Source organism: Hordeum vulgare, chromosome 3H, assembly GCF_904849725.1.
Source record: "Hordeum vulgare subsp. vulgare chromosome 3H, MorexV3_pseudomolecules_assembly, whole genome shotgun sequence".
NCBI classification, from domain to species: Eukaryota; Viridiplantae; Streptophyta; class Magnoliopsida; order Poales; family Poaceae; genus Hordeum; species Hordeum vulgare.
In genome coordinates this window covers 465,996,860-466,007,487 of record NC_058520.1, presented here as the reverse complement: position 1 = coordinate 466,007,487, position 10,628 = coordinate 465,996,860, and the positions used below count along the sequence as shown (strand labels likewise).

Below are 10,628 nucleotides of genomic sequence, written 5' to 3'. Positions count from 1 at the left end.
TTAGTTCTATCCCGATTAGATACACGGCAATGTTAAATGTGGTTAAACATGGCAAGAGGTGAAGCGCATTTAATCTACCTATCTAGGCATTTTAAGTGAGGTCGGAAATGTCATATAGCACGTCCGAAACGACCTCACATGTTAATTTACAATTCTGTCCAGATCTGAACTAACACATTTAATTAGTTGTTAAACAGCAAAACAAATAGGTTCATGTGATTCTTCGCGTCGAGACAAGCAATTTACACATAGAGATCATCTTCAACGGAGCTACGGATCAAAAGATACAGACACCGCAAGATATGATGGCATGAGAGCAAAATGTGTGCAACGACGGTCACGAGCACTTCAAAACATACATCCATCAAGAGAAAAAGAAACTACACGAGATTCTAAGCAAGTTTCATGTAGGACACGATTAAATCGGAGCTACGGTTCAACATCTACGAGCAAAACAAGAAAACACTACAATCTGCCAAAATCAGCCACATAGCATTTTCTACGCCCCACAGCTACGAGCTACACAACTCCGATATACTCAACCAAGGCATGACACGAAAGAGGGCAAGAAGCACTACAACAAACAACTAATAACAACTAGCATGGCAGCAAGGAACACTAGGAAGAGAAGACACAAAATGGCATCTCACACACTATTTCAGACTTAGTGAAAATAACACTTCATGAAAGTGCAGTTTTCGATCTGAAGCCATATTAACAGCAACAAAACCATAAGCTACAAGACTCCAAATGGCATAAAAACTCACAGCATTCTAGAGAAACACAATGGCTACAACTAACTCCATTGCACCAACCTCAAAAGAGCTACAGATAACAAGATACAAGCAAGACAAGACAACAACAAAATATAACAGATTCTAGACTTAGAAATATTTCAGCTCCTCCAAATCAGCGCTATTTCTAGCAACTTGAGAGCAAGCAAACCACACCTAAACATGCATTTCTATTGCAACCAAAAACACCAGGGGCTAGAGTAAACATCAAAGAACAACTCCCTAGTTGACAACTCCGTCAAACTAAGCACGGAATAAATCCTACGAAGAAGACAAGAGGGCAACATAGCAAAATATCGCGCGAACTAACTTGCTCAAAAGCTAAAACTAATTGCACAGAAAAATCCAATGGATTTTTCTACCCTGAAAGCATATAAAATATGTGGGGTTGCACAACATTAATAATGCCACACGTAAATGCGAGAAAATTACCTATTCACGAAAAAATAAACTAGCGACAATCCCTACACGCAAAATATGAGTGACCACTCTAAAATACATGGAAAATAGGTTCCTAAAACATGGACATTTCTATTACGGCATTCGGGCAACCCGGACACGCGCGAAAAATAACACGGGCGCAATCATAACAGGACAGCACGCAAAACTAGGCATTAGGCACGCTAAACTAAATCAAACAAATATGCAAGTTGCACCAACGTAATCTACGTGCAAAACTACACGAAATCCATATGCTACACGACTCAAACCGACTTACGGAATAAAATTAATTGCGAAATTCCCAATATCTAACCGGGCCTAACAAGGGGGCGCAATATAGCAAATCACGCCACGGGCGAGGAAAAGTGGCTCGGGTGGTGGCTTACCATGGGCCTTGCCGGTTGGTGGAGCTGGTGGGCCGGGAGCCGACTTGGGGGCGATGGGCCTCGCTGGCGGAGCCACTGGCCCCGCGGTGTTGGGCCGGTGGGGCGGCCCACGCGGCTGGCAAGGCCAGTGCCTGGGTCGTCGCCTCCTCCCGAGCTCCTCTCGGTAGGAGCCACGGCGGCGCCGCCACAGGGAACGGGGAGGCTCGGGATGGGCCTCGAGGCAGATCCAAGGCGGGGGAAGAGCGGATCCGGGCACCGGGGACCCGTTCCCGGCAGATGGGACGGCGGGCAGATGGCGGCCGGCGACGAGCTCGCGGCGGGGCAAGCATGGAGGCGGCGGCGGCTCGGCCTGCTGCAGCTTGGGCGACGGAAGGCAGGCGCGGCTGTCGGAGACGCCAGGGCGGCGGAGGAGGCCGCCGGGGAGGCGTGACACGGGACCGTCGCACGGGGCTGCGCGCGGGAGGTGCCACGGATGCGAGGCGGCGCGCCATGGGGGGCTGGGCTGAGGCTCGAAGTGGCAGAACGGGGGCGGCGGCCGGATGGGCTTCGGGCGGGCCGCGCGTGGGCTCGGGCGGGCCCGACGGCTGTGGGAGGAGAGAGGTGGGAGAATTAGGGTTAGGGGTAGGTGGGCGCAGAAAACAAGGAGGGATTAGAGGGAGGCTGTCTAAAATGCACCGGGGGGTATTTATAGAGAAAAGAGGGGCTAGGTTAACCGGAATTGCGTTCCGGATCCAACCGTGCGGTCAGAATCGGACGATTCCGCACGCGGGAACGGGTGAGTGGCCGTGTAGTGTAGATTTCCGGAGACGAAAGGAGAAACGGGGGACACGGCAACGAGTTTTAAAACACCGACAAACGTCCAACGATAGACCGAATACGGTGCCGCTACGGTCGACCGTTCGGGTACCAGACGAACCCCGATCGCAACGAAACTTGACAGGCGACCTACCTATATTAAAACAACACCGCACGTCAATTCTCAACCCAATCAGAGAAATTTTTCAATACGCTTTTAAAACAGGGTTTCGACGATGCCGCGGGCTCGTGCGTGTGTGGTCGGGCTTAGAACGGACAACGACGAGAACCGGCAACTAATAACGCATGCAAGTTTTGAAAACTGGCGGCAACGGGATGCCGATGCAATGCAGATGATGTGCATGATGCAATGATGATGCGACAAATAAAAATAGACACACGACGAAAACGGAAAGAGAGGGGAATCTTCTGCAACATCGGCATGGGGCTGTCACAATCGTCTACTGATAGATTCCTCGGCTCCCATTTTAGTTCTGTTCCCTCCCCTCTAGGCAATCCAGTTTCTAGGATGCAGTAGTGGGACATCTGCTTATCATATCTGCTTTTGTTTGTGATGGACCAGGGAAGAAGTTCTGGAACTTGTTTCACCTGCAGCCTATGTGGGACCAGAAGGTAGCGAAATGTTACCGAAATGCTGAACTTGTTATGGAGCTTGCAGTTACAGTTACATGGATGGAGCCGACATGGTGTTGTAACAATTGTGCATTTGTATGGTGTTGTGGATACAGTGGGAGCTTCAGTACTTTATCGGCGTGCAACTTGTTGGAAGCGATCATGTTGAACCCCTCAGGAACCGACTCTCGGAGAACACTGAGATACAAAGTGCCAAACTGGTAGGCCGACTCAGCTTGAGTAATTTCCATTTTGAGGATGTGAAAGTACTTTGGTTCAGAAAAAAATATGTTGGGAAACGAAGATAAAATTAATCTAGAGACCTATAATTAGTCAATTGGATATCATTTGGGTGCGTAAGCTCCATAGCCTTTTTATACGTTATTTTAGTTTTGTAGTTTAAATGCAACTTTCCAAAAAAAACACAACAAATTGTGTATTTCCAAGAAGCATGGGATGTGGTATTGTTTCTGCAATTAACAGTCCGTGTAAGAAATTCTAAAATAGGCTGGAAGGTTCCCAAATCATTGCAATATGGGGCTACTTAAAAACCTAACAGACACATACTTTCCTGTAAGAGTAATACTTGAGGTGTTCTAACTATTTGTAGAATAAGATCTAACCAGGTCAAAGCTACAGCAGGGAATGTGGATGAAGCAGTCAGGGAGCTTCCTGATGCCAACTTGGTAAGGTACATCTACTTTTTGTTGATTTAATGTTCGTAAAGGAATCTGAACTCAACGTTGCTTTGACATGTTTTGTTCTTGATTGGTGTATAAAAGAATGGAAAGATGATTGTGGAAGTCAATTTAAAGACCGAATAAAATCTTAGTTATTCCTATGCAAAAATAATACAAAACACAGAATATGCAACACAAGGTATAATATCATAAATTTATCTGAACACATGCTGGCATGCACATTCGACTGATTAGATAGGTTGCTACTTGGTCCTCACAGTAGATAGCAGATTATTATTATTTTCCTGAATACTATACTTGATATGGATATATTGAGAAGTTAGTTGTTTAGCCAGTTCTTTGTGATTGGTGGGACGTCATGCCATTTGTTGCTTTCCCAGAGACCAGAGGACCTGTGGGCGGTGCACTCACTATCTGTTTTTCCAAAACCTCACAAACGGAATAACTCTTCTTGGAAAGCTATAGAAAAGGTATATTATATCTATTGTTTGACAAGATAGTTCTGTATTCTTGCAGTAGCAATAGCAGGGTCAAATTATCTCAACCTACATGATACTTGAATGTATTATAATAGTTGATGCATTAGAAAGAAGAGAGGGGTTTATTTGGATCTAGGAGCACCAGCTCTAATGTCCTAGACCCCATGATGTCATCATGATTTGTGTCATATTTAACCATCAAAAGTGCAGATGCTTTTTTTGTTATGATATGTGCAACGTGGTATTAAAAAATGATGGAGATACATTCAACATGGCCAAAATTTAGCTTATGAAAGAAATTATTCGTTTTCTTAGTTCCTAAAATAATCTTAGTTAATTATATTTTCTTAACTATAAGGATGCATGCATCTCGAGATGAGGAGGTATGATTTGACAGCTTGGAGCTGCAGCCCGTAGGTTCAGCCAACCATTGTCCTTAGAAAAAATAGAACCCCTACCTTAGTATCCTTAGAGTAAGTTAACTTGGGACTTCGTTTAGTGCTTCAAGGCACATCATTTTCCGCATGACCAATAGGGTCTTATCTCTTATGTTATCTTTTTGGACATGCCTGCCTGGCAAGCATGCTTTTAAGTTGCTAGAAAGAGGCGAGGAACAAAAGGGGGATGATTGTTAATTACCCACATACTTTTAATGTTTTTTTGGCATTGCAGATTATGGAAACCGGGGAGAAGATTGGCTTGAAACACTTCAAGCCAGTAAAGCCTCTAGGGTGTGGGGACACTGGCAGGTACAACTCCTCAACGGTGTCTAAACCTTTTAGCTAATGTCCATTTCTTCTGTTATGAGAGCGCGGCCCTGCGAGGTTGCAAGAACAGTGTGTAGTTCAAAATAGTATCTATGTCTGTGTAGACAGGTCTGGTTAACTCAGTGAGCTCGGCTGTGTCATGTCTAACTTATTTATGTGGTAGCCATCTTGTATGATTTTCCTGAAGTAAATTCCGTGTTTTAGGCAATCCTGTTCAAATTTAGCACTATTTCTGCTATCAAATTATTCTTTTTTGTCTTCAGTGTACACTTGGTTGAGTTGCAAGGTAGTGGTGAATTATTTGCGATGAAGGCGATGGACAAATCAGTGATGTTGAACCGCAACAAGGTTTTTTTATAGATAAATATCTACATGCTATTATAGATTGTCTTTCTGTACAATCTTTTGCATTGAATATTTTAATAAATTCTGTAATGTGCAGGTGCACCGAGCTATTATTGAAAGAGAAATATACTCGCTATTGGATCATCCTTTTCTTTCAACATTGTATACTTCATTTCAGGTCTGTTTCATGACCTTATGTCTTATCTGATTTATTTTAGCGTGCACCGTCGCCCAGCCCGACCACCAACAGTCCGTCTCCATGCAGCACCACCCCTCCTCAGATCTGCCTCCTGCGACCACATCCACGGCTGCCTCTTTACCCTATGACCTTCTCACCCGTTGTCCTCCTCTCGAGTCTGTCGCCGCTCCCTCCTCAAGCTACGTGAACCCGCAGCAACAGGGCGACCAACGAGTACCCCACTCCCCGTTCTCCATATGAAGTTTTTTTCCCCAGGTCTTGCTATTCGATTTCTTGCTATTGATGGAAATTTATAGATGTTTGTAAATCATGCAGGGCTTGAGATGTTGTTTCGGACATGCTTAGGTGGCCGGAGATGTTGTTTCGGACATGCTTAGGTGGCCGGAAAATGTTGGTTTGCACGAATATGTACATGTTCTGCTTTGTTTATTCAAAGTAGCCAATATGCTTTTGAGGCTTGTAGTTCTAGGTTGCAGTGCAGTGCAGTTAACGATAAAACAAGTGTTGGTACTTAAACTAAGCAACAGATTAGTTGAGCAGTCCTAAAAAACCGGAATCACTAATCTTATGCTAAAATTAGTAGATAAACTCGACAAACTAGCAACAGATTAATTAAAGAGTATCTGCACTCAGTTCAAACTACACGAAATAAAAGGAGCGATCATAGGTTGTTGGCTACTACAGAAAAAACTATATATTTATGAGTTTGCCTAGAATTGGCTTGCTTGGGACACATCCATGTTGACGATCATTTTCTCTTATGTCAGAAGTTGAGTGTAACCATTTGGCAATTTTGATTGTTTGCTATGGACAAGTTGTTGATTAATTGTTTTCACTTCAACAAGCAATTTATAAATTGAGTTGTTTTCCCGCATCGTTTGATCATCAACATTGCACTGTGTTACTAAACCTGGTTTCATTGTCCCCACTAGGCCACTAAATCACTAGGCATGTTTCCTCATTATATTTGATCTTTCAAATTTGTTATATAATATAAACAATCATTTTAGTCCATTTCTTGCCATTCTATTACTAACTTTATTGTTTGAGTAATATGTCATCACAACACGCAAGTTGAAATGCATAATTTTGCTCTGAAGTCGCTATTTTCTTTATTATAGGTAACATAGGTATATCTTCCAACTCTATGTGTTGTGCAAATGAATTATTTGACTTTCATTTTAGTCGCCTTTGTAAGATATCTGGACTGTCAAGGAGATAACCATGTATGCATGGTTTGGTTTTACATGTCAAGGCCTCAAGCGTACTAATTACTACATGTGTTTTTGATGAAAGAATCCAAACTTATGCTGATTCGAGTCGTAAAATAATCGATGATGGGATCCATGCAGTAGAGTAAGCCACTAGGATATGCTACGAGTCGGACCGTGGGAGACCGCCATCGTGGTTGCCCCTGCTCGCACAGCTCGCTACCACGCCCATGCCCACTCGGTACATCCTTTACATTACCTAATCATAGTAATGGTGTACTAAGTTCATGAAATATATTGCATTGATATGTTTGTTGTCGTGTCAACATTCAGATATTATTCATGTTCTGCAATCATAAATTGACCTATCTTCATATTAGTTGATGTATGATTTGCTTTTAGTGAGATGTTATGTTTATGTTGGATGTACAAATGCTGACACTATACTTGCCTATGTCATATGATCAGGGAGTGTGCTTAAGAAGGTTATTATCCTGCCATATAGTTCCTATTAGGGGATCATTAATTAGTATGGCAATGAAAATGCTCATAATTGTTTTATCATATTGCATCTTAAATGGTCAAATAGACGCACACTCGAAACACTAATTGCATTATTAAGTTTCGAGTCTTGCTTCGGTTGTCGGATGATCCTTGGACATGAGAAATTTTCAACGTAATTTTTGTTCACTTGCAAGATGAATGAGAGATAAGAAAAATAAACAACTTAGATTCTTTTGTCTGAACCTGCTTTATAATTGTATGACTATTTGATAATGTTGTTTAGCATTGTGTATGCTTTCTTGAACTGAGATATACCCACTTTAAAATTGAATGATTATTTACACATTCTCTAACTAAAATATGGCAACTTAATTGATACATGTTATCTAACTATATATTTATCTATAGAAAATTGAATAATTTGTGACGTGCAAATCAACAAACTGTAGGAGTTAGCTACGAAAAAATGCATCTATTCTTTGCCATGGCGCACCACACTAGCTTATCCAAGTGCTCTAAGATATCAACGTATGCTTGAGCTTTGCCTCACATGAAGTTGATGACAACTAAACACAATTCAGATTCTTTTTGTAACTTACAACTACTAGAACTTTATCTTGTGCGCTCCATTTTATGCCAAACTAGGTTGAGAAAGGCATGATGTTGTCCGTTGTGTATACTAAAAGGGTTACTGTGGTGGATGGAATAACGCAAGCTTCAATTTCTTTGCGTGCCAAAGGAACAAAAGGATTACACATTTTCAAACTTGAGACACGAAGCTTGCAGAAGACTTTTTTATTTGTATTCAACATAGGACACAAGATGAGTATGCCCATTTTAGCAATAAATATTTCTCTTAAATATACTCCTTTGTTAGTTTGTAGTTATAATGTGGAGGGTATTTTCTTATAATATAACCATACGTTGTTAACACATGTATAACTTGTGCCAATTGTGATTGTTTATCCAGTTATTTATTTATCGGCTGCATCCATGTTTTTCGCATCTTTTATTAACATAGTCTACTACTCCCTCTGTTTCATATTAAGTGTAGTTGTGTTTCATATTAAGTGTAGTTGCTTTGTATTAGATCAACAACACTTAATATGGAACTGATGGAATACTTTGCAAGAATAAAAGTATATAATTCTACAAAGTTTGGCATAAAGTTCTACGGTGTACATTAGTTTGCGGTCAATCTATTGTGGTTCTAGTACCATTATGTATCATGACAACCTTACACAATTTCCAATACAATTTCCTAATACATTGGCATAAAAAATACCCTTATTAATTATTGAATGGTAAACCATATATTTATGCCATTGAATTTCTAGGTTTCTTTTCTCTTATATCTATGAGAAATGCCTACAAGCTGTCACAATTGCCTAAAGCATTAGCATAAGTATACCCCTCTCTGATTATTGAATGATATATCTTTATGTAATTGAATTTCTATGTTTTATTTATCTTATGTTTACTATGATCCTTATCACTCCAATGAAAAAAATAGATGGACGCAGCAACGCACGTCATCAATAATCTAGTAAAGTGAAAGACTGACCACTACGGTGACACCATATACTGATAGTGGTAAGACTTCAGACCCCAAGCAAATTTGACCGTTGAGTACATGATGATTTTGCTATTTTCTATATACACATATGTGAAGAACTATTTCTATGTCGACACACGGGCCAATTTTTTTTTCAAATACTACACACACACGCGAGCCATTTGACTTGCAGCACAATTGCAAGATTTTTGTGAAACGAAATATTCATCCACGAAATACGTGGTTTGGAACGGAGCGTAGTCATAGCTTGCCGGCGGGCGATGTCCATCTGTCAAGCATGTCAAGGCACTCCTTGGGGCGGTACTCCGGCGCGGTGTGCCCGGCGCCCTTGACGGTGGCGTAGGTGAGGTTGTTGGCGTACTCCGTCGTGAACCCCGCGACCTGCTGCTTGGAGTACCACGGCCTCCAGGGCGCAACCACGGGGTAGCCCATCGCCCTGATCCATGCCTGCGTGCCGACGAAGGTGAAGTCCAGGTCGTGGTCACCGTTGTACACTAGCGCCCGGTAGCCCCGGCGCGTCAGGTCGACATGGTACGGTACTACGCTTCGCACGTCGTGCCGGAAGTGCGCCAGCGTGGTGCACCGGCTCCACGCGCCAACGGAGCCGTCGCGGATGCCCAGCGTCTCCCTCACCTCTGCATCGTCCGACCAGATGTACGACAGCCGGTACCCGTTGTCCCGGCACTCCACGGGGAGGGCCAGCCTGAGCTGCAGGTTGTCCTGGAGCAGCAGCCTTGCCGTCTTGGTGAAGACGGTGGCGCCGCCGGGGTCTCGCAGCGCGAGGCCGCACATGGGCTCCAGGACATGCACGGGGTTGATGTCGGCGGTGACCGCGCTTATGGCGTCGAGCGCGTTGGCACACCGCGCGTTGCTCGGCGTGACGAAGTCGTCCCGGCTGCAGCTGACCTGCGCCGCCTCGTAGAGCTCATCGGAGATGAGCCCCATGCCGTGCATGAAAGGCACCTTGCCCGGGATGTCGTACTCGCCGTCCGTGGCAGGGTTGCCCACCAGATAGCCGTGTAGGTTGAGCTTGTGGCCTCCGCTTGCGTGGCCGGCATCATTACGATCGGCGATCTCGAGCGCGGTGACCGGCACGATGTAGCCGGAGTAGGAGTCGCCGCCGATGTAGAGCGGGTTGGAGGCGAACTCGGGGTGGTCGGCGAGCCACTTGACGAGGAATACCCGGAGCTGCGCGCCGGTGCCGGTGAGGCTGACGTTGAGGCCCTGCTCCTCCCGCGCGTAGGAGAAGCCCGTGCCGACGGGCGCGTCGAGGAATATGACGTTGCTCACCTTGGTCCAGGAGTCCTCGAAGTAGACGAGGGTCGGGAAGCCCTCGGTGTAGGCGGCCACGTCGAACTTGAGAGGGCCGATCTCGAAGAAGAGGCCGGAGAGCGCGGAGCAGCCGGGGCCGCCGGTGATCCACAGGATAAGGGGGTCCTCCCTTGGGCTGCGCTCCGACTGGATGAAGTAGTAGAAGAGCTCCGTGCCGTGCGTGTCGTCCACCTCCACGTATCCCGTCTCCAGGTAGAAAGGCAGGGGGCCCTCGAACCCTTTGACGTGCGTGATGGCGTTCCGCCGCCGCTCGTACGCTGCCGCCGGCCAGCTGATGGCCGGATCGACGAGTACGAGGAGGAGCAGCAGCAGCAGCAGCCTCGCCATGTGTGGACTAGCTTGCTCTGCTGGAGCGCTTGCAGGTGCAGGTGTGGCATTCCAATAGGAAAGACGACTTTCTTGCAGCACCAACGAACGGGGAGCCACTCCGTGGTGGTTTATCCTCCGCCGCGAAGCGTGTCGCAC

The 10,628-nt window shown here is 44.9% G+C and overlaps 2 protein-coding genes across 2 annotated transcripts; one reads left to right on the top strand and one right to left on the bottom strand.

The window, feature by feature from the left end:
• Nucleotides 1-3,105: 3,105 nt before the first annotated feature.
• LOC123441870 (phototropin-2-like) lies at nucleotides 3,106-5,780 on the top strand. The gene is made up of 8 exons (XM_045118062.1): nucleotides 3,106-3,123; nucleotides 3,166-3,270; nucleotides 3,676-3,735; nucleotides 4,131-4,220; nucleotides 4,902-4,978; nucleotides 5,260-5,344; nucleotides 5,439-5,519; nucleotides 5,577-5,780. The coding sequence occupies exons 1-8, from the start codon at nucleotides 3,106-3,108 to the stop codon at nucleotides 5,778-5,780; spliced, it is 720 nt and encodes a 239-aa protein (XP_044973997.1).
• Nucleotides 5,781-8,802: 3,022 nt separating this feature from the next.
• Nucleotides 8,803-10,628, bottom strand: LOC123440183 (serine carboxypeptidase-like 2). Its single transcript, XM_045116758.1, has one exon. The coding sequence runs from the start codon at nucleotides 10,488-10,490 to the stop codon at nucleotides 9,072-9,074; it is 1,419 nt and encodes a 472-aa protein (XP_044972693.1). The 5' UTR covers nucleotides 10,491-10,628; the 3' UTR covers nucleotides 8,803-9,071.

Coding starts and splice junctions, on each gene's coding strand:
- LOC123440183 (XM_045116758.1), bottom strand. CDS start 10,490: ATGGCGAGGCTGCTGCTGCTGCTGCTCCTCCTCGTACTCGTCGATCCG.
- LOC123441870 (XM_045118062.1), top strand. Junction 3,271..3,675: donor AGATACAAAGTGCCAAACTG/GTAGGCCGACTC, acceptor AGATCTAACCAG/GTCAAAGCTACAGCAGGGAA. Junction 5,345..5,438: donor TGATGTTGAACCGCAACAAG/GTTTTTTTATAG, acceptor TGTAATGTGCAG/GTGCACCGAGCTATTATTGA.